The 23,246-nt window shown below is 37.8% G+C and overlaps 1 protein-coding gene across 1 annotated transcript in view; it reads right to left on the minus strand.

Annotated features, from left to right (window-relative positions):
• Positions 1 to 23,246, minus strand: part of TLK1 (tousled like kinase 1) — a 97,605-nt gene that overhangs the window by 49,954 nt on the left and 24,405 nt on the right. The window contains exons 2-4 of the mRNA XM_063428641.1: positions 9,328 to 9,446; positions 4,087 to 4,158; positions 1,533 to 1,608 (exon numbers count right to left, since the gene is read on the minus strand). Of these exons, the coding sequence (XP_063284711.1) occupies positions 1,533 to 1,608; positions 4,087 to 4,158; positions 9,328 to 9,446 (267 nt within the window). The remainder of the gene's footprint in view (positions 1 to 1,532; positions 1,609 to 4,086; positions 4,159 to 9,327; positions 9,447 to 23,246) is intronic.

Raw genomic sequence — 23,246 nt, forward strand, 5'->3', positions numbered from 1 at the left:
AAGCTCTTATAACTTGCTTAGCCTCTTTCTGCCTAATCTTATAGGTCATTCTGTCTTCCTCACTCTGGTTTTTTTTATAATTACTAAATGCTAACTTTTTGTTTTTTACTATTTTGGCCACATCTGCGGAGTACCACAGTGGTTTCTTGAATTTTTTGCTTTTACTGACAAGCCTAATGCAATTTTCTGTTGCCTTCAGTAGTGCAACTTTTAAATAATCCCATTTCTTTTGGACTCCATATAAATTGCTCCAGTCTGATAATGACTCCTTTACACATATTCTAATTTTAGAAAAGTCTGTTTTTCTAAAGTCTAAAACTTTTGTTTTTGTGTGGTGTGACTCAGTCACTGTTCTTATATTAAACCACACTGACTGATGATCACTGGATCCTAAACTTTCACCTACAGTAATATCTGATACCAAATCTCCATTTGTTAACACTAAATCTAGTATGGCCTCTTTACGAGTTGGCTCCTCAACGACTTGTTTTAGAGACAATCCCAGTAGGGAGTTTAGAATATGTGTGCTCCTGGCACAAGTAGCTATTTTTGTTTTCCAATTCACATCAGGAAGATTAAAGTCACCCATGATGATAACTTCCCCCTTCATTGTCATTTTAGCTATTTCTTCAACTAGTAGATTATCTAACTCTTCAATTTGTCCTGGGGGCCTATAAATCACACCTACACGAGTTACTGTGTGATTACCAAATTCTAACGTAACCCAAACGGACTCTATGTTCGCCTCACTAACCTTTATTAGGCTAGATTTTATGCTATCCTTTACATACAGGGCCACCCCTCCCCCTTTCTTGCCTTCCCTGTCTTTTCTATATAAAGAGTACCCTGGTATTGCTATGTCCCAGTCATTTTTCTCATTATACCATGTCTCGGTAACAGCGACTAAATCTACACTATCAGTTGCCATTATTGCCACAAGTTCATGGATCTTATTCCCTAAACTGCGAGCATTTGTAGACATGACTCTAAGCTTATCATTTTTTAACACACTTGCTACAGGCACCTTCTGTACTTGTTTTGGGGGACAATTGGATTGATGTTTTATCACCCTTTTGCCCCCCCCTCCTAGTTTAAATACATCTTAGCAAAACCTCTGAACTGCTCACTGAGAACATTTGTTCCCTTTTGAGAAAGATGCAAACCATCTTTTTTGTACAGTTTATTTCCATTCCAAACAGAGCTACCATGAGCAATAAAGCCAAATCCTTGCTCCCGACACCATTCACCAAGCCACAAGTTAAAGTCCCTAATACGCATCCGCCTGTCATTCTGAGTGTTATGCACAGGCAGAACTTCAGAGAATGACAGTGTGGAAGCAACCTGCCGTATATCATTGGCAAAAACACTAAAAACTTCCTTAACCTCTGAAACCTCATTGCAAGCCAAGTCATTTGTCCCTAAATGGACAAGTACATCCAATTCCCCTTCCTGCTTTGAAGTTGAAAGTTTTAGCTTATTACAAACAGTATACATATATGCACATATGTAGATGAAACTGTAGGTTGTTTTACCTTGACTGCTTTCACTTTGATTTTCCGCTTTCCTTTTCCTTCCCCTTGAACAGTCTGGCTGCTTCTTTTCTGGAGTCTAAAAGCAACAATCAAAAAACGATCAATATTCAAGTAATAATTTTCCCATTGCCACGCACTACTGAATTATAGACATTTACAATATACAATCCCAGTCAACTAATTTGTGTCCATAAATGTAACATTTTATCACACTCTGTGAATATTTGTCCAGCAGACTTTTGTGAAAACCATTAAGGAACACGCCAAGCATCATAACCAATACAGCCCACTGTAGTGGTTATGGTACTACGATACCATGGCACCAACCCACAGAAAGCAGTCAAACCACTTATGAATGGTTTGACAATTTACCTGGGTCTCACCGGAAGACCATCACTACAACTATCCTCGTAGCAGAAACTTCTGCCTGGTGTTTCCATTGGCAACACTGAGCTAAGCACCGACATGCAGGGCCAGCTCATTGGCAGAGTGCATCAGCTAAGCGATCGTAGGCAACAAGAGCAAGAGCCCTGCATAGCTGGGCTTAGCTCAGGGGCAACTGCTTTCAGCAACATGGTGTAGCAGGGGATGCATGGCAGGGCCAAGGTAAATGTGTCTACTTACTCTGGGAGCTCACCAGGGCATTCCTTCCAATATTATAGGTACTATAGTGGGCTGTTCAGTTATTATTTTTAGAGAGTTCCTTTAATAGACCTGAATACAAATTCCATACACAGGATCTCTATACACTCAGAATTCCTGGATTATATCAATCCCAAAAAAATTAGAATAGGACATTGGTGAAAACATGGAGGTATAAATATGGGAGGCTTGTACTAAAGTTCCAGTTTCTGTTAATTCATAAGAACAATGTCACAAAATTATCTGTCATTTGTACATTACTCAGGTATTTTCTATGCATATGGGTCATGGCACAACAGGTTTCTTGGTGGTAATATGGTCTAAAAGGCACAAGTTACCATCTATGATGCCAGTGTCTCAAAATGACACTTGGATCTTTCTACTCTCTTGCTCGCAGGATTGTCTAAGTGCGAAAACAGATTGATGGCTAAGATACTGGTTGCGAAGTAGAAATCCATTGCACTTTAGTGGTTCCAGGATGCCCGTAACCACTATCTGATATCTACTATGAAAGCTAAAATATATTGGGTGATGTCCATTGTCAACCCATTTTTCCTCCTTTGACATATTGTGGAAGTCTTGGTTTTCCTATGGAGCAATTCTTGATACATAGTGGCCTTGAGGCTCTGGAGTAGTGTAGGATGGGTATGGGACTTCACAGGTGAAAACTTCTATGTTTCTCTTCTTTCCCCTATATTTTTATTCTTTCATTATATAGCAATCAGTGTAGTGACTGCACAATGCTATTCTACAATGTAGACATTTCTGTCATGTAGTACTATAGCTGTGTGATGCAATGCTAAATTCAAAATAAAGAATAAATGAGAATATAAAAGTTCCTACACAGGAACACCACGTGTTAAGTCAGTGGGCTGCTCCCCAAAAATGAATATCTTTCAGTTCATATCACAAAATGCACCATATTCATCTTGACAGAATGTGAACAAAAAAGAAAAAAGAAAAAAAAGGAAAAAAAAGTTATGAGATACAAAACTACTCCTGACTATCTAGGACAAATGAGGAATGTGATGCATAAGGGGGATTTATGACAGGTTCACTTTAAAAATGTTATTCATTCCAGAACATGGGAGGGAGGAGGGAAAAATAAAAAAAACAGACAGAAAAAATAAAATAAAAATAACGAAATACTTTTGTAGAAAATGTTACAGATGACAGCTCATATAGCCCTTACTACAAATAATGCAGTTTGTATAGAAACATGCTAGATAATGGCTGTATTTTCAATATTTTTTTTAACCCTTCTATCATCTTAGTTAATCCTTCTATCATCTTAGTTAAGATTATTATACTTTGCAATAAATGTCTATTATTAGTTGCATTGTTTTGCTCTGTTTTTTTTTTTTTTTGTACTTACAACAAATAAGGTAAAGCCTAAAGCAGTCAATAGTTTAACTCTCAGTATGGGAATGTTCCTTTGCTATGAGTGTAAAGAAATGTAATCAAATTAAATTAAATACATTTGCTGCATTGTTGCATCAAAAGAGTTATTCACTGAAATATAAATTATCAGGAACTCATAGTAAATTTTAGTATTTTTTTCTAATTCAGAGAGAATTTAAAAATTTAAGTCACAATAGCGGGATTAGAAAAAGAAATACTCCAATTCACTTTGAATTCTTAGCAATTCTCACTTTGGTGAATAATCCTGCAAATGTTTAAGAAAGAAGTTGCAGTAAGGCAATAATGACATAATCAGTACAATACTTAAAATCTATAGCACAACATTTTTTTTATATATATAAAAAAAAAAAAAAAAAACTCAAAGGTTTCATTTTGAACACTAAAACCAACATTTGACATACAGGAATTGAAAGACAAAAAAACATAAAAAAATGACAATTTAGATCAAAAGATATTGAAGAGGAAAAAGCAACAACATCAAACAACATACCTCAGACTCTTTATCACTTAAAGAACCCAGGCTTCCAAAACTGTGGTTTGAACTCTCATTGTTTGTTGAGGCCTGTTGAACAAGCACAGGTATAAAAAGATTAATAATGTAGAAAAGACCAGCACAGGGAGGCTGAATTGAAAACTAGTGATATACATTACACACATAGCCAATGATGTTTGTGTCATTTACAAGACAATCATAGTGTCTAAAGTGAATTGTTTTAAAGGCAAACTACGCTATTGGACATTTGATTAGCTAAAAATTGTCCCATTATACTTTTTGCAAAGAGTAAATATGAGTGAGATTGCACCGACTGTCACTTTGCCTTCACTCCTGATACTTCAAAGTGATTCTGGGATTCAAGGCTTCTTAACTCTCTATCCCACCTAAAGAGATAAGAGTCTGTAACATTCCAAGTCACAGCATTAATGGGGCCATCATTTGTACATCATCTAAGTCTGTCATCAGTCTTTATCAATACATTAGTCAAAGTTCAGATTGTGCATGTTGATAGCCTTCTAGAAATCTTGAATATGGGTCTCATCATACATCACAAACATACTGGATGAAGTGTGAGGTGGGAGATTTCTTTGTGACTTTTTTCTGCTTAACCCCTTAAGGACACATGACATGTGTAACATGTCACAATTCCCTTTTATTCCAGAAATTTGGTCCTTAAGGGGAGGGACACTATGGGCACCCATATCGCTTCATCTCAATGTAATTTTAGCCTTGCAGTGTAAAAGACTGTTGTTTAATAAATACAGCAATGTTTCTTTTGCAGGGCTAAACACAACTCCGCTGAGAGAACAGTCATATTTGGCTTTTACACATAAGCTCCTCAAATGCTTGTCATAGAAAGCATGAATGTAGAAAATAATCCAGGCACTCCAAAGAATTCCAAAGAATAGGCAGTTTATTGGAACCAAGAACCAAAAAAACAACGTTTCGACCCATTAGGGCATTTGTCAATGGGGTCGAAATGTTGTTTTTTGGTTCTTGGTTCCAATAAAAATGTCTATTCTTTGGAGTGCCTGGATTATTTTCTACATTCAAACTTCATATTTGGTCCTTTTGGTACTGGGACTTATCCAGTGCAGCATCCAGGATGAAGGATTGAGTGCATTTCCACTACCTACATATGGCTGTCCTAGAAAGCATGTGATAGGGGGTACACGATAGGGGTGCGGTGTGTAGGGGGATTAGGGGTGCGGTGTGTAGGGGGATGAGGGGTGCGGTGTGTAGGGGGATGAGGGGTGCGGTGTGTAGGGGGATGAGGGGTGCGGTGTGTAGGGGGATGAGGGGTGCGGTGTGTAGGGGGGTTAGGGGTGCGGTGTGTAGGGGGGTTAGGGGCGCGGTGTGTGGGGGGATTAGGGGTGCGGTGTGTGGGAGGGCAGGGGATTAAAGATGCATGAAAAAAAAATGTAAAAAATTTAAAATAAAAAAAAAAATGTATATTAAATCAGTATTCTCTCCTCCCCCTTCTGACGGTCCGGTGGTAATAAGTATCTAGGACAGGTCCTGCAGCTCTCCTGTCCACCCGCGCACAGAATGCTGTGTGGAGCGTTGCCATGGTAACGCGCAGCAACACTCCACACAGATTGCTCGCGGGACGACAGGAGCACTGCTTCCGAGATCCCTCCCCCTGCTTACGGTCCTCCCGACAAGAAAGAAGAGTAGGCACCTGCCGTTTTGGGCAGGCAGGTGCCTACTCTGCATTGATGGCGAACCTATGGCCGCGTGCCACCTGTGGCACGAGTGCCATAGGTTCGCCATCACTGGCCTAGGGCATTGGGCCTCTCTTTTGATTAGTTGTGAAGCAGCAGGCAGTGTAAAACAACATGCCTGTTAATCTGTGACATGAGGGTATTTAAACGGACACTGTAGGCACCCAGACCACTTCAGCTCATTGAAGTGGTCTGGGTGCAATGTCCCATGGCACTTAAACCTACAGTGGTAATTATTGTAGTTTCTGAGAAATTGCAATAATTACCTTGCCGGGTTAAGTCCTCCTCTAGTGACTGTCTACAGGACAGCCACTAGTGGGACTTCTGGGGTGGGGGTGTTTTCCTGGCACTATAGAATCCCTTTAAGTAAAATTTGCTATGGCAGGTTTACTTTAATAACGTCTCCTTACGCTTTGAATATATGATTTATCACACCAAAACAGGGCATAAGAGAATGCACAACAACTGAAATAGCTTGCCTTTCCGTGGTCCTCACACAGTTCTCAAGCTTTAACTTATCTTGAGGCTAATATTGCTCAAGACACAGCGAGAGAGGGATCCATATCTGGATTACCCTTTTACTTTATGGAGACCCAAGGCAATTTGCAAACAATCCAAAACAGGACGCAGGAGAATACAAATAACAGACAATAATTATATTAGATCTAAGCGCAGTGCAGATGCTTTAGTAGTTCTCATCTCAAAATTGTATTTATTTTTAAATACCAATTTATCACCAACTAAACTGCTGCTAAACTATTTTTTCTCGGTGTACAAAAACATGAGCAGCAGGCAAATCAAGTCAGATTATTTTACCATAAAAATGGTATTACGTATCAATGTTGTCCAGATGCCTGCAGTTCCTCTTTAAACGATTGCAAAGCGGGTGTTTACCGTAAGCCGTCTACAAAATATTTTGCCATCATTTGAACTGGTGATGTTACTATCTCCAGCACTCAAAAATGTCAAATTGCCACACTGCAAACAGTCCAATTCTCAAGATGCCAACGAGATCAAATTGTCTTGTTCAGAGAAACTGCAGCTGTACTATGAATCGGTTTTCAAAGCATGGATTAGTGATTAAGAGATGTATTTGGCTTGGTGCTACTGGCTAGGCACTTCTCAAGCTTGAGATGTTAATCAATACAAGCTTGTCTTTCCCAATCTCAGGGAAGTAGCGAGAGTTCCGTGGTCACAGGCTACAGCAGTTTTATTGATTCTTTTCTGTAGTCCTGAGATCTGCAGCAATACTGGTTACCGTAGTGAAAGGAAAAGAATGTTGATGTACAACACATGCAGGATAATTAAATACATTGTATTCGTTTGTTTTTTTTTCGCTCTGAAAACAAATTCCACTACACTAATGGATGTTTACACAGAACACTGCACATGTATTTTACAAGCATTTTAATTTAAGAAAACACTACAAGTAATTAAAGGGACACTGTAGGCACCCAAACCACTTCAGCTAATTTAAGTAGTCAGGGTGCTGTGACCCTTTTGCACTTAGAGCTGCAATGTAAACATTGCAGTTTTCTGAAACTGCAATGTTTTACATTGTAGCACTAAGTCTGCCATCTGTGGCTGTCTAACAGACAGCCACTAGAGGGTTTCCAGAATCCAAACTGACTTTTGGTCCGTTATCTGACACTTGACGTCCTCACGGACCTCCAGCGTCAGATTTTCCCAATAGGAAAGCATTGAATAATGTTTTCCTATGGGAAAGTCTAATGTGTGCACGGCAATTGCCGCACATGTGAATTAGTTCTCTCCCGCTGGCTGACGGCAGGGGAGGAGCGTGGACGGAGCCTGACCCAGCGCTGAAGGACATCGGCGCTGGATTCAGGTAAGTGGCTGAAGGGGCCCGCCAGGAGCCTATAGTGCCAGGAAAACAGGTTTGTTTTCCTGGCACTATAGGATCCCTTTAATTGTATTAATAGGAAAACTGGCCAAACTGTAGAGTTAGTGTCATTTGGGATTTCAAAGTGGGAGCTCCAATAAACTGTGTCATATCTAGAACACTTAACAACAGCTATGGGTATTTAATGTGTACAGTATAGCTATGGGTATTTAATGTGTACAGTATAGCTATGGGTATTTAATGTGTACAGTATTGCTAAGGGGAATAAAAGTATCACATAAGTGTCCATGCAGAATGATTTATTGGCCATGGGCAATTTTTTTCTGTTGAAAAGTAAAAGAAGAGAACACCATAAGCCAGTGGATTTTTGTGTCTACAGCATGTCCCTGCAGCCATGGCACTGTAAGAGAAAGGCATTGTTTAAATTACAGCCTAGTAACACCTTTAGCGGCAGTCACTCAGACGACCACTAGAGGAGCTTCCTGTGTCAGGGCCGCATTGGCATACAGCATCTCCACACTCTCCATGGAAGCTCTGAACGTACCCCATAGAGATGCACTGATTCAAGGCACCTCCTTGAGGAGATGCTGACTGGCGTTGCACAGTATTTTGACGCGCATGCGGATCACCTCCGAAAGCATCGAATTGGCTGAGATCGTCAAAACGGATTACCTCGGCCACAGAGGCGGAGTCAGGTATCCCCAGCGTGGCGTAGGAGGAAAGACCATTAAAATCACCATTGCTCTCTGGAGAGAGGGAAGCCATGTATCTAATGCTTCATTCCAGCACTGTAGTGTCAGGAACATATATTTTGTAAAGATTACTGGTGCAAAATAGATTATAAAAAAAACTTTAAAAAAAACAGCAAACAACCCACTCGTTAGGCAGCACATAATAAACAGGGTACCATGGAACACTGTAGCACAAGATATAACATAATCACATGATTTAAATTATTGTCTAAGGTGCAACTGGGAACTAAAACACAGATTTTAGCTTATCAACCAGTGTAGTGGTGTAGTGCGTGAAAGCAAAACATTTTAAACTCTGTATAGAGAATATGAGGATAATTATTAACAAAATGACAGTGTCAAAAGTAAAGGTGAATTGTTATTTTACTTAGTTATACCACTAAATACCTGGATTCCCTGTAATCGTTAACCTACCTAATGAAGTACTAAACTGGCAAATACGCTCATCTATTTTCACATCAGAATGCCTATGAAATAACCACGTATTTTATTCCTGGTAATACTCATTAAATTGCTCCAATAGTTTTTAGCATTATAATATTTGGTTTTATATTCTGGCTATTTGTTTGGGGGGGATCCCATATTGATTCCTTTTTAAAAGTTGTAAAGTCTAAAGAAAAAACTATTTTATGTCTTGGGTTACATTTTATACTGTATAACGGCTTCCACTGCAGTGTAACATTTCCTTACTCAGCACAAGCACACAGACTAGTGAAACATTTCAGCCACGCACATGCATAAAACTAAGAGCAACAAAAAGATCCTGCTGTTATGTACGGTGAATAAAACGTTGATTAAACGGGACAGTTCCATGTATCCTGCCACTCAAATCACATCACATCTCATGTTATGGACAGGCACTAACAGAATATATTTATGTTTTGGCACCATGACTCACCTTTGCCCCAACACTGCAACTCCCAGTACTCCCAGTGCTGCCGCTGACACCACCTGTAAATCTAGCCTCCAACAATTCTTGCCTCCTTGGATCCAAGCTCTGAAGTTCATCCATGACACCTGCAAAAAAAGAGATGTAATGTAATGTGATGTTATGACCATTCAATGTGTTTGTTTTCTTCCCTTAGATGCCATATGGTAAATTCTGCACTAAAATTCAATAGTCAGAGTAAAGCAAGAAGCAAAATCAAAGTGTTAGGGTCTAAAATAATTTGGTGAGGTTATTGGTTTTGTGTATAGTTCATTTCCTTTCATAATTTATCTAATAATTTAGATGAGCCCAAGATAAAAGAAACAAGAGTGTCACAGGACATTAAGTGTGCTAAATGACAGTAAATATCAAGGCTAGCTGCCTTTGGGAGACCACAAAACACAATTAAGGTACTTAGATTTAATTACACCTGTGAATTATGTTGCTGAAATCTCCACTCACCCACTGAAGTACACCAGGTGCTATCCAAAGTGGTTATCGACTGACTGCCGGCCCAAATACATTACTTTACATGAAAAATTGGTCTGCGGAGACTACAACTGCAGATTTAATACTGCCATTCACCATATGCTACTCTTCACAGATCAAACTGCCACAGCCTTCGCTGTAAGCAGATTCTCTTAGCAATGTGTTTTATTGTAAAGTGGTAAAGATAGTTAACATAACTGAACATCAACTTTTATCACATATTTATCTTTGCAAGCTGTAACACTCATTTAGTCCATTACTGCATTACAGGAGATAGGCTTATGTCCAGTTATTGAACAATATGAATCACCATCCCTCTGTGCAATCACCATCACTTTAAGGACAGTTCTGCGGTAGGCATTCCTCATGTCTGCATATATGCCACACTGAGGGTATCAGCTACCCACTGATTGGTAGAGTTTTTAGAAACCCAGTGATAGTTAAAATGAAAGAAGAGAAAAGCACACTATATCGGAATCATAGTCCATTGAACTACTCAAACTTATCCAATTGAAAAAACACTAAGAATCAGTTAGAAATATCAGTTCACAACTATGCAGTCTCACTGAACTCTCAGATTTGCAGTGATGTTACTACCGCAAGGGATTCTGGGTGGGCATATGCAAATTAATTCAATAAAGAATCCCCTTTGTTGAATTCATTAGCATATGCCCACTCTTGCGGTAGTAACATCACTGCAAATTTGAGATTTCTGTGAGAAAGGCATGTCTTATGGCTTGACTGGTGTGTGCAGAAATGTTTTTAAGAATGTATCGACTACCCACTGCCTTCAGGCGGAAGGGGGTTTAATTCACTTTTTTCCCCCCACCATTTAATACCTCTTCTAAAACGCAATAAAAAAAATTAAAAAAAATACATTGAGTGAACCAAAAATATCCTTGTAACAAGAAAGGCTCCCCTAGCACCTGCTATTAAAAAGGTAAGAGACTGGTCTATGATCCTTTGAGTTGTGGTGAAAAGGTCTACTACTGGATGCAGTACCACATTAACTCCTAAAGGCTTGGATAAGGGTCTGATACAAACAAAACATGATTCCACGCAAAAAAATAACTATATATTATATAAACACCCTACTCTATCAAAACCTAATGTAAGTTCGCTTACAAGGTTTTTCTTTTCCTCCAACGTATATCTGCCTATTCGGAATGACAAAAGCTGGAGTATAAATGGTCTTTGCATTTTCCATGGAAGTTGTGAAATTTCTTTTATTTGTGCTTGTCATGTCAGAAAGGGATAGGAGATGTCGCGGTAATTGCTTGACAAGCACAGAATCATTAAAAAAAAAATCTTATAACAAAAGATTTGTTCCTGGAACAATGCGATAAACGTAAGCGTGCCTCTCAAACGATCCAAAGCAGCTCTGTGTTCAACAACGTCAAATTTACAATATAGGGCTGTAGTCGTACCAGGGAAAATTCACCTCAACTACAGTAATTGTGTACGTTGCTCATATTCCTACTTTCAAAGTATTTTGCTTCGTAAGTGCTTTGAGATCGTTTCAAAACTTCCAAAACAAATTCAATATCAAGCTTTTCCTTCAATTACATGTAGCAGAAAAGGGCACGATTTTCAAAAGGTCGACAAAGGTAATTACAAAAACATGCATATAATTATATATTATTTTATTTATTTTTTATCTCAGCACAAAATGATAATAAATATAGACAGGTCCGGCAGATAAAGTAATCCTGCCTTCTCTAACTAGGAAGTAAGCAACCCAAATTTCGACAGATTACTGCGCACAAAAGAAAACCAAAAAAGAAATCAAATGCCAACAGCAATCTCAATAAAAACATTTTGACCATCTACAACTGGGCGATAATCAGACTTATTTTTAGTCAGCAATATACTGACCATGCGTTCAATAAACTGCTGTACACCTCACACATAAAATACGCAGTTTGACTATACGGTTAAAAAAAAGCTCCTGTTTTTATGTTCTGTCTGCATTTCAGCACTCTTCATCAACCTGTCTTGCAACCTGGAAATTTAACTGCAGACATATTGACTAAGAAGATGCCTTTGCAAACAGCTATATCCACTGCAACAACATATTCTTCATAAATAGCAGTATTTTTGCTCCCACCACTTCATTTAATATTGCATGCTATTCTGTATTTTCGATAAAGGGGAGAATTTAAATTATAAATATTTGTTTGTTACTGATCTTATCCGTTTCCAGCTCGATATTTCCATAACCATTATTAAAGTCTAGTTTTCCGGTCATTTTAGGATCTAATGTAGCTAAACCTTAGAAACATCGCAGAGCCCTGGGACAAACATGGCCAAATACATGCATCGTAATTCTACAACTAAACCTATACTCACAGCATCTGTCAATCAAGATGAGGGAACAAAACGACATTAGCCAGAGGAGAAGATTCTGTAAGAAAGTATCTATTATCAGAGTTTACATGGTATTGTTGTAAATGACACATATGTACAAAAATGTTATTGTGGAACAAGGCAAATGCCTCACTTGGGTGAGTGTAAAATTCAAAGTAAAAGTACACAGATTATAATACTAAAACACATATCGGATACATTATTTGATTGTATTTTGAACCCTGCAACCACCACAAGAAGCAGGGGATGGGACATAATGTTTATTTTTGTTTGTAATGGCTTTTGGTGACCGGAGACTTTCTAAAGACTACAACACTGCAGACATTCTTAAGAGACCTCTAGTAAGCTTACCTTAAGGTCCCATATACCTTAAGAGATTTGTGTTGTACACATATAAATAAAAAAATTAAAAAATTAAAAAACAGAACAGAAATTTAATGCGGGGGAGGCGGGGGATAAATTGTATCTTCTTACTTTAGTGGATTTATTTACAAACTGTAAACTAATAATTGAAAAAATGTGAAATGTATAAATCTATTGAGAAAAAAAAAATTAATAAGGCAATACTATTAATACAAAACATTAAGGAGACTCAATACTTCATGTGAAAAGATCATTAACGTGAACCATTTGATCAAGAGGTCACAGAATGCCAGACTGACTATAAGCCACATGCTGTCCACCTGGTGTCCACCTGTTCAGTAAATAATATCACCAAAAAGAATAAAGCTATTTGACATGTATCTATTTGCACTAGACTCAATTCTCTTATTTTTTTCCTCCTTTTTTTGGGGGGGGTGGGGGGAGGAGGGGAGGTGTTAATGATTTAAACGGATGAAGAGTACAACACTGGTTGAGCCTTCCTGTGACATTGAGAACTCCGTTCATGATCAATCCTATGACATTTGCTGGTGAGGAAAAAAATCTCAGGCACTCAGGCAGATTTAATCGACACAGCAACGTTTTGACCTGTTCCCAGGTCTTTATAAAGCTTGATAAAGACCTGGGAACAGGTCGAAAAATTGCTGTGTCCATTAAATCTGGCTGAAATGATCACAGTGAGTGCCTGAGATTTTTTCCTTTTGATATCTGTTTTATGGGGTATGCTGACCCGTACTCCATCAAAAGCACCCTGTGATTTATTTAATTGAGGTGAGTGCAACACTCTTTTCTTCTGGTACGTGCTTTCTGGTGAGGTCAGGTGGCGCTGCTAAGCAGGAGAGGCGGTCGATCTCTCGTCCTGTAGGTGACCACATCTTCCCTTCCTTGCCTTTGTGGGGATGGGTAGGGGGAGGTGGGGGAGGGTCAAGAAGGCGGCAGAGATCTCCTCTAAAATCTATGGTCCTGGGCAGCCTGCTAGGAACCCTCTACAATCAGCGGCTCAATTCTTGTGGTGGCTAGACGGTGACCCCTTCAATTGTTTCTGGGAAGTCTTGGAAGCATGCCAATCAGCTGCAACACCTTAGACTCAGGAGGAGAAGGGGGAGTGAGAGCCGGGAGGTGAATGAGCTTTTTTTGGGCAATCATCCTCTTCATAATCACCTACCTACTACTACTACTACCCAGCCCAAAGCATCAGCCACAAGAGGCATAACCCCAAAGCATCAGCCACAAGGACAGAAGATCAACCGCTATTATTGGCAGTGCACCATCTATCCCCCGCTCCCCTCCCAATCATTCCCAGTGTCCCAATGCATCCCGAACCAACCACTTGCTGGACCTCCCAGATGTGTGAATAGGCTGACTAGACTAGAGTTCTAGATCTGCACGGCCACATATTCACCTGAACAGAGTTTCTTCGGTTATTTTGTTTTAGTTCAAGGGCTGCACTGACCTGCCTGTGAGGTTAGGTGATTCTTGGCTGTGAATCTATATTTTACCTTTAAATTGGTCTCTCTCACTCGTTACCTAATAGCCCAGTGGTACTGAACCATTTATTATTTTAGCTACATGTCTATCGAGCTTGCATATCTGATCGTATGGCATGTTTCTGTATTAACCGCAGTCGCTATGTCCACTACCTTACGCAACTTCAAGCAACTAGTATTCTTGCAAAATAGCTCATTTACTTGATTAGTAATTAAAATATGTTTTATATTACGGTTTTGTCCGAAATTTAGACATGTTCATTTAGATTGTTTATGTCACATAAAAAAAATTAGACAGTTTGCTTAGGAGTACATATATTAACTGTGTTACTTCTATATGTACATTTATTCTAACTCCTTTCCTTTTTTTTATTTTTTTATTGAAATAGTTTGCCAGCATTCAAAGGGTAATGCATGTACACTTGAACAAATGATCTATGGGTGGAAAGGTTTGCGTGATCACTTTGTTTTATATTTTTGACATAGATTATTTTATATTATTTTAATTGCCCATTTATCAGGACCGAAAAACAAAAATAGGTTTTGGGTGGGCACAGATGACTTGGAATTAAATTTATGAAATTATATGCATGCATCATTTGAAATTTCTAATATCTAAATGTTGGACAGCAGTCAAAGATGGAGAAAAGAAAAAAACACGTTCTTATTCTTGTGCGGAGCATCCGATCTTAACAGATGGCAAAAACATTATAAACAAGTTATGTTTTAATCAAATACATTTCCATGTCTATGCATAGATACATCAGAGCATATAAAGTTAAAACAACAAAGTACAAAAAATAAATATTTTTTTTTAAATACTATTATATAAATAAACGTTACTGTAATAAAATCAATTCTGCCCAATTTATAAAATTATAAAGATTTTGTTATTTTATTTTTTAAAGTGGTCTATTTTCCGAGGAGTATTTACTTAAGTCAGACCTTATGCAATATTTTCTGTAATACAGCAGAATCTACATTCACATAGGGAGCAACTAAAACTACTCGAGTGGCCAGCATTATCCAGTTAGACACAGACATATAAACAGTAATCTCCACTCCCCCCCCCCACCCCCCCCAATCAAAAATGCAACAGAAACCCAATTAAATGTTAAAGAGATGAAATGCAGCAAAAGATCTCAAGATTCAATCACTACCCTGCTACACTATCAGTAACACAAAGAATAACTGAACTGGCCAAGAAGGTAGAACTACAATACCCATTATGCTTTTTTGGCCTTACAGCAGGCAGCGATCTACCCTTTGAGCACCTCTGCTAAATGACCTTGAGGCATTTGACGGTTAGGTTTGCTGCCATCGGATCTTAACCTATGCAGTTATAACTATCCTTTAACTTGCCTAGGCATTGTAAGGAAGCGTGATTTATGAAAGCTTGTCTTCTGAAACAGCACAAACCAATTTGTCTGCACACTTCATAATACAAGGCACTGCCAAATGTAATTGTGTTTTCTTTAATGTGGCTCCAATCCATCTGGAATTGTTCTACTGACATTTGTTCCTTTCACATGGGTCACAAAATGGCTGCCAGCAGCTATGGTCTAACAGTCTTTTAATCATCAACAAATTCTGTAATAAGAAAATTCATTCTTGTAGTTCTGAAAGGAACCACAAAAAAAAAAATATATGTCTGCCAGCTGCACTGGAGAATATTTCATCCGGATGGTTTTTAACCAGGGAACAAGAACGGAATTACAAATACATAAGGGGCACCTCTGATTTTGTTTTACACACACACACACACACACACACACACAGAAGCAGTAAGGTGGCATAGAATCTCTCAAGTCTCCAAAACAGCCCTGTGAGGATTTTGTGGGCATGTGCAAGCAAGATAATGACTAGATTTAGGCACAGTGAAAAATGTGGCATGTGCGAATCAGTTCCTCCAAAAATGTATTTTGTTTTGTGACATTTCGGACAAATTTCATCCATGTGATCATTCTGGGAAAAAGCAATTTTGGAAAAAGCAAAAGGATGTGAAATTGGCCAATTCGTGCACTGCAAAATAAGTACATAACATTATGTATATATTTTACCGTACACAGATATGAGCAAAAAAAATTAAAACATTTAAAAGTGCTGCTCTCCTTTTCCCCCTCCATTTGTCACTTCTCAGTTGATCAGTGAGTCAAATCAACATTTAGTGGCCGCCCTCATAACAACAATAATCCCCCCCAACAATTATTTTTTTTAGCATTGCGGGTGGAACTAAAATCTCAAAAACAAATGAAGCCAGTTCATGGTTTGTTTAATTTGTTTTGAAATCTGGTTATATGGCAATTTGGACATTCAGTTTACTCCCACAATATGGACAAATTGTGCTTAGTTTAAAACTGAATGCACAAGTCTAATAATTACCTCCTCGATAAGACAATACATGTTGCACATTATTATTATTATTGCCATTTATATAGCGCCAACAGATTCCGTAGCGCTTAACAATATTATGTGAAACACACTTGCTTTCCTGAGTTTCCATTCATTGAATAAAATAAATAAATTGCTCATGAATAAATGTAAGATAGTGGTCATAACTACATGTACATGAAAGTTGTGTAATTATGTCAGATTTAAGATTATGTTCCCGCTCTTCCCATTGAAAGTGACCAAAAGGTGGTCAACCGATATCTTGCAGGATTGGGACAACTTGGGGAAAGTATATTAAAATATATTAAAGGAAACATACTGAATCAATGCTTTCCTATGAGGAGATTGAAGGCGCTATAGGTCATTATGCAAAGCGTGAGAGCATCCATCATTGTTTTACTGGAAGAGAGCCACTAGAGGTAGTCTTAACCCTACAATGTTAACATTGCAATTCCTCTAAAACTGCAGTGTTTTACATTTACACAGGTTTAAGGGGATGGGAAAACTGCACCCAGGCCACATCAATGAGATTAAGTGGCCTGGGTGCCTATAGTGTCCTTTCAATGAAGGTTGATAAAATCCAAACTCAGGTGGCACTCCTCACTAACTGAAAAATATACAACCTGTAACACAATCATATGTCCTTGATTTAATATTTTTGGATCAACTTAGAAAATGATGTTCTTAAAATATATAGTAAACTTTAAAAAAATATAATGGATCCAAGAAAAATATAAAAATATAACGAGACAGACACACACTTCTTATTCCCCCCCCCCTTTTTTTTTTTTTAGTAGGTATGCCCTAACTGGGGGTTCTGTCCCTGTAGGTAAGGCACACAGCAGGCTGTCTGTCTTTTATATTAATTACTAAATAGTGTGTGGCAGGCATTCGAAAGCAAATTCAAAATTTTGGTGCTGATGCTAGAATGTGAGCTCTCTGTTCACTTGGATCCACAGTAGCAAGCAAACAAAAATAAAAGTCCTCTGCAATAAACTCAGGTGGTTTATTTGAAAAAGCAACGTTTTGACACATACAAGTGTTTTTCTCAAGCTTGTGAAAAGACACATATGTGTTGAATCGTTGCCCTTAATAAACCAGCTGAATTTTTGGCTGAGCACCTTTATTTTCTATTTTCATTTAGATCATATATGTACCTTGAGATTATGACCATAACCACAAATATTCTATATTTATATGGCTTTCTGTGGATGCCCTACACCTACACACACAAACAAGGCATAAAATCGCACATCCTACACTACCAGCCAAGCCTTAAAAGTTACTTGTCACTGCAAGTCAAGGGGAGTCCATCGCACAGTAACCATGGGTATATTTCTACAAGCCCAGGCTAGACTTTCACTCAGCAATGGCAAGTGGAAATTGTAAGCCCTGCACACAAACATTCTATTTTTAAAGTTACATTAATTTGTGAGAAAACTCTGCACAATTTTACCACCACATGTACAGACAGACAATATTTGATAAATATTTTGATTAATAACATAATAATAATATCCAGTTTTTCACAGACTGAAGCTATCATAACCTGTCAGGCCAGACCCTCCCTCTCCAATAACCCACTGTAGCAGGTCCCTGGAAGCTATTATTTTATACTAGTGTGTGTTTTGGAAAAAATATCTGGAATGTATTTTGACAATTAACATATAACGCAACTGGAATCTCAAGAGATCTTACTCTCAAATATGGTGTTAATACTAATAAAACGTGTGAAACTCTTGTTTATTTTTGGACTGATTCTTTTGTATCAATGCAATGTAAATTGAAATTCATAGCAACTTAAAAGTAATTCTTCTTCTGAAATCCTATATACAGGAGATAACCAATAAGCTCAAATCTATCTTGTATATTTCTACTAAATTCGTTTTTTGTTTGTTATACAAAAACAAGCAAACAAAGTGTACCAGTGTCACCAAGGTTACACGATGCAAGTTTAAATATAACATTTTATCTATACAACGGGCTTGCCAAATTACTGGCAATGGTATATTAATTCATCTCATTTAAGTGGTCTGGCTGCAGAGTCAGAGTCATTGCCCCTTGAAACTGCAGCTTGGAACATTGCAGTTTTAAAGAGACTGCAATGTTTCAAATAATTCAATGCCCTCATGTGGGGAATGCCTAATGCGCATGCTGAGCTTGCTGAACAGGTACATTAGGTTCCTCCTTGTGCTGATGTTGGAGGAGGTAGAAATGGAGGGATCAAGTACGTGGAATCAGGTAAGTGTTTAAAGGGTTTTTACGCTTTGATTGCCACAGAAAGGGGAGCGGGAGGGGCAGATGGACTATACAGTGACAGGAATACAGTTTTGTATACCTATCACTATAGTGTTCATTTAATGTAGTACTGTCACTTTGCAGGATTTGTTTTTAAATTAATCACTGCCACACTATTTCCCCATGTTTAAATATTGAGATTCAAACGCAAAGAAGAAAAGATATGTAAATAAAGACAACTGGAATTATAATCAATAGGTAGTATCAGGAAAATGAGAGACTAAAAAACATAATACCACTTTAATAAGAGGAGTGAACATAAATTATGTTTATTCTACTTGGAAACTTGAACGAATGTTAAAAAAAAGAAAGCATTCTGCATCAACATTTTGCAGTAAAAATATTTTTTAATCAACATTATTTTGTATTCTCCTAACATTTCAATAAAATGTCAATCACCTGGCTAACTGATAATTTATTGTACATTGTAGTTTTATGAAATCCTCCATATTATAAAAGTTATTAAAGGAGTTTACACTGTACTTAATGTAAACATTTTTTCCAGCAGCGTGTTTTTAATGAAAAAAATTGCTATATAAATAAACACATTACTTGGAAATGTTGCTATAATTCAATACAGTTCTCACTTTTTTTTAGCAAAATCAAATACTTATCTTTTTTTCCAGGAAAATAAAAAAAACTTTCAAAACTTTATGGAATGTCCTTAACAATTCTTCAGGTGAATAACATTCTGTTTTCTGAAAGCACCACAGGAAAGGAATACCACGATAACAATCAAATATCAGTAAATTTAATGTTGTAATCATCTGACAGTAGAAAGGGGTGAGCAAAGTGCCTCTAATACATTAACGCATTCCAGCCTCCAGAAAATTCCTGCAATGGAGCAATATTGAAAATAATTCTAGAGAATCTAAAGAATGCCCACTCTTGTTTATAACAGTGGATACTACCTTGTTAGGGAAAGAATGCTGCTGTGGTCAAAGCTATTCTCTCCAACACTTCTCCTATAGGATGATGATAAAGAGGTTTGGATCACAGAAAAGGTTAACTTTTTTCCTCTTTATTTTGTTTTTCTACACTATTTGGTATAGTGATATTTATGACCATGTCACTATTTCCCCTCCTTTCTACAGGTTACATATTAACATATATTTAACTTTTAAGAGTGCATTATCGTTTCTTACACTGTACATTCTTATGTCTTTTCATGCACTGTACATATTTTCTTAACTTTTTTTTTTTATATGAAGTCCACTGGACCCAAGATTAGGTATTTCTGTGTTTCAACTGTCCCTTTAACAATAACAGAAATAAAAATAAAAAAGTGTGACTTTCCCTAATTTAGTATGCCAAAGTAAACAGTAAATAGAGCACGGAGATAAAAAAAAAAAAAAAACGCAACACTAGCTATGAAACATTTATTGCAATACCATTTTTTTTCCGCAGAGATCAAACCAGCCTCATGGCAAAAAACTAAAAAATTGTTTGTTTTGACTACAGAAAAATACCCATGCATTTAAGAGTAATTAATTGAGATGGTTGTAAATGTGCAATTAGACCTGCTTTTTCTTGGAATCCATCTGTGCACATTGAAAGGTAAAATAACTAAAGAATTAAAATTGTAGATGAAATCTTTATTTTTTCTAACTACCAATGAGGGAAGTACTGAAATGTTTCATTCTCCGGAATTTAAAGTTTAAAGTATTCTCCTTCCAACATTTGAACAAAATGTCAATCACCTAGCTTATCCATAAGAATTTAATTAGACAAAAATTATAGAAGCTAGTCATATTACCACGACAAAAAGTACACCTCACTGAAATACCTTTCCAATTGTCATAGTGGAAAAGGAATAAATCTTCCTTACTGATTTGTAACCTCTCCAGACCATTCTCTTTCTAAAAACTATGGAGGAAATGAACTTCTAAAATTACAGGATTATGTCAATTTTAGCATCATTAAGAATAAAATAAATCCCCTAAAGAAAAACACTAAAGTGACTTTGTAAAAACACTAACAATATATGCTCTAAATCAGTTTAACTACCTATAAATTGGGAAAGACAGGGCACCCCTAGCACCAGCATGCTGTAGTGGTTATGGTGTTTGATTCCAGTTTAAAGGACTAGTAATAATAGGGCTTCTATGTGAGAATGTGTGTGTGATACATATATTTACTTGTAATTGAATTGTTTTTCAATAGAACAAGACTTGGAGATCTTCATTGACCGTTAAAGATATATCAATGTGAGTGGATGACAACCTCTCAAGGTCCCAGGGGACACATGCCTTGGGGGGGGGGGGGGGGGGGGGTCCCAGGGGACACATGCCTTGGGGGTAGCTGAAACACACGTAACCTCAGCAGCACAAGTTAACTACACTTATTTATATTGTATGAAGCTGGAATTTGTTGTTCCACAAGGTCATATGTGGGCAGAAAGAGCAAAAACGTGTCTATGACATGGATTAGGAGAATCTGTTAGCACAACTGCCTTACTTTAAATGCTACATCAGCAAAATGATTTTTTACTTAATACTGGTTTGGAAACCTGAGTTCGGAAGATCAATGTTTTGAATATATTATTGTACTTTGCAGCAAAACAGGAAGTTCAATGCACCAGCAGAGCAATACAGGTCTGTTTACGAAAACATGTATTAATTTTGAAAGAAAAATATTAACGTACACAGCAGTGATCTTAACCTAACAGAACACAAATGAAATAAAAAAAAAATGAAAATGAAACTCTGATTGGGTGGCTTGAAATCCATCCAATCACAGTGCTCTGTGTCATTTTACACAGCGTGGGAAAGTTCTTTGGAATTTCCCCACGCGGTGTAAAATGACAAAGAGCACTCTGATTGGCTTAAACCAGCCAATCAGAGTGTTCTTAGCCTAATTGCAGGGCAAGGCTTTATAAGCGTTCCCCCGCCCTGCACAGTTCAGTCTGCGCGGAGCCCTCCATGGGTGAAGATGGATTAATTTAAGCGTCAGGTTTTTTTCTTTTTCTTCAGGTTTTTTTTTTTGCGCTCAGGTTTTTTATTTTATTTTAAACTCGACAGGTATGATGGCTTTTTATTTGGCCTTTTTTTGGGCTGAAAAATGAAGATTTTAGAAAAAAAAGAAGACGTCAAATGGTAAGTTGAATTTTTCTTTACAGTTTAGTTATTTTATTCCCCCCTCACTATTTTTAGGGTGAGGGGGGTAGGTAGGGGATAGTTTTATTTGGGGGGGGGTGACTAGGGACCCCTAGTCACCTTGATTGGGGAGGGGGGGTATTTAGGACCCCCACCCACCACTCAGGGGTAGGGGCCGGGGGGGGGGAGGACAGTAGGTCCCCCCCTCTTATTGTTTTTTAGGGCCCCCACCCACCGCTCACCCCTGCCGCTTCTATCTTTACATATTACAAGGAGGGAGCTGCGTGCCGGTAGCTCCCTCCTTGTAATAAACTGAACGAACAAACAAACAGTGTTAGTTTGTTCGTCTGATTTTTCTATTCATTCATTCGTCTGTCTGATGAATGAATGGATGACATTCCCGTTCGCATGCCCAGGTGTTTCACTGGGCATGTGCAGGAATCTCACAGTCTGTCTAGTGTGGGCAGATGACGAGCCCCACAGGGACTTCACCTACCCACACAAAGATGGCGGTGCCCTGAATAAAGATCGGGGCAGAAAAAAAAGAATAAAAAATAGGTAATCTGGGGGGCTTAGGGGCATTTGGGGGTGACTAGGGGGTCAGTTAGATGTAGTGGAGGCGGGAGGGGGGTTAAAAAAAACGGGATTCGCCCATGACCGTGCCGCTTTAACACTCTATGTACAATACTTGTCTGTGAAACACTGCACATGCAGACTGCAAGCACCATGACTACTTCAAAACTGACAGGTGATTATGGTACTTGGAATAAACCTTTAAAATCTCAGAAAGCAAAAGAATAAATTCAATTTTAAATAACAAAAAAAAAAATTTTTTTTTTTAAATGTTGTTTGAAAGGGAATCCTATTCAGATTAATGATCCGGTTTCCATTGGTCCTATGGTTAGTGACAATTACAACAAGTTTGCATCTTTGTCATATCAATAGACACTTTCATGCAAACCAAAGTGCCTATTCTTTGGCCATTTATAATGCTAGAAAGGATGCGCAAGTGCTTACTTGTAATAAAACAGAAAACAAAACATATACAGCAAAACAAAGAAAAGGTTGTTTTTAAATGAACATAAATAAATAAATAAAAACAAATCTATTGAAGCAGTGAGTCACATATCACACACAGAAGTGGGAGAAAAAGAAAAGAAAAAAGGTATGGCACCTGTCAGTCCTTTAAATAACTGATGCTATATATAGGATACACTAAACAAACAGGCTTTCTGATATATCCATTCTTAAGGGACTCGTCCATCCGACTACCATCAGCTGTTTGTAGAAATATCAATGACTCTTGAAACCGCTTTGACAACGTCTTAGCAACCAAAGTTCACATTGTTAAACTTTACCAGTCAGCAGAAACCTAAAAACG

This window comes from Pelobates fuscus, chromosome 8 (genome assembly GCF_036172605.1).
Source record: "Pelobates fuscus isolate aPelFus1 chromosome 8, aPelFus1.pri, whole genome shotgun sequence".
NCBI lineage: Eukaryota > Metazoa > Chordata > Amphibia > Anura > Pelobatidae > Pelobates > Pelobates fuscus.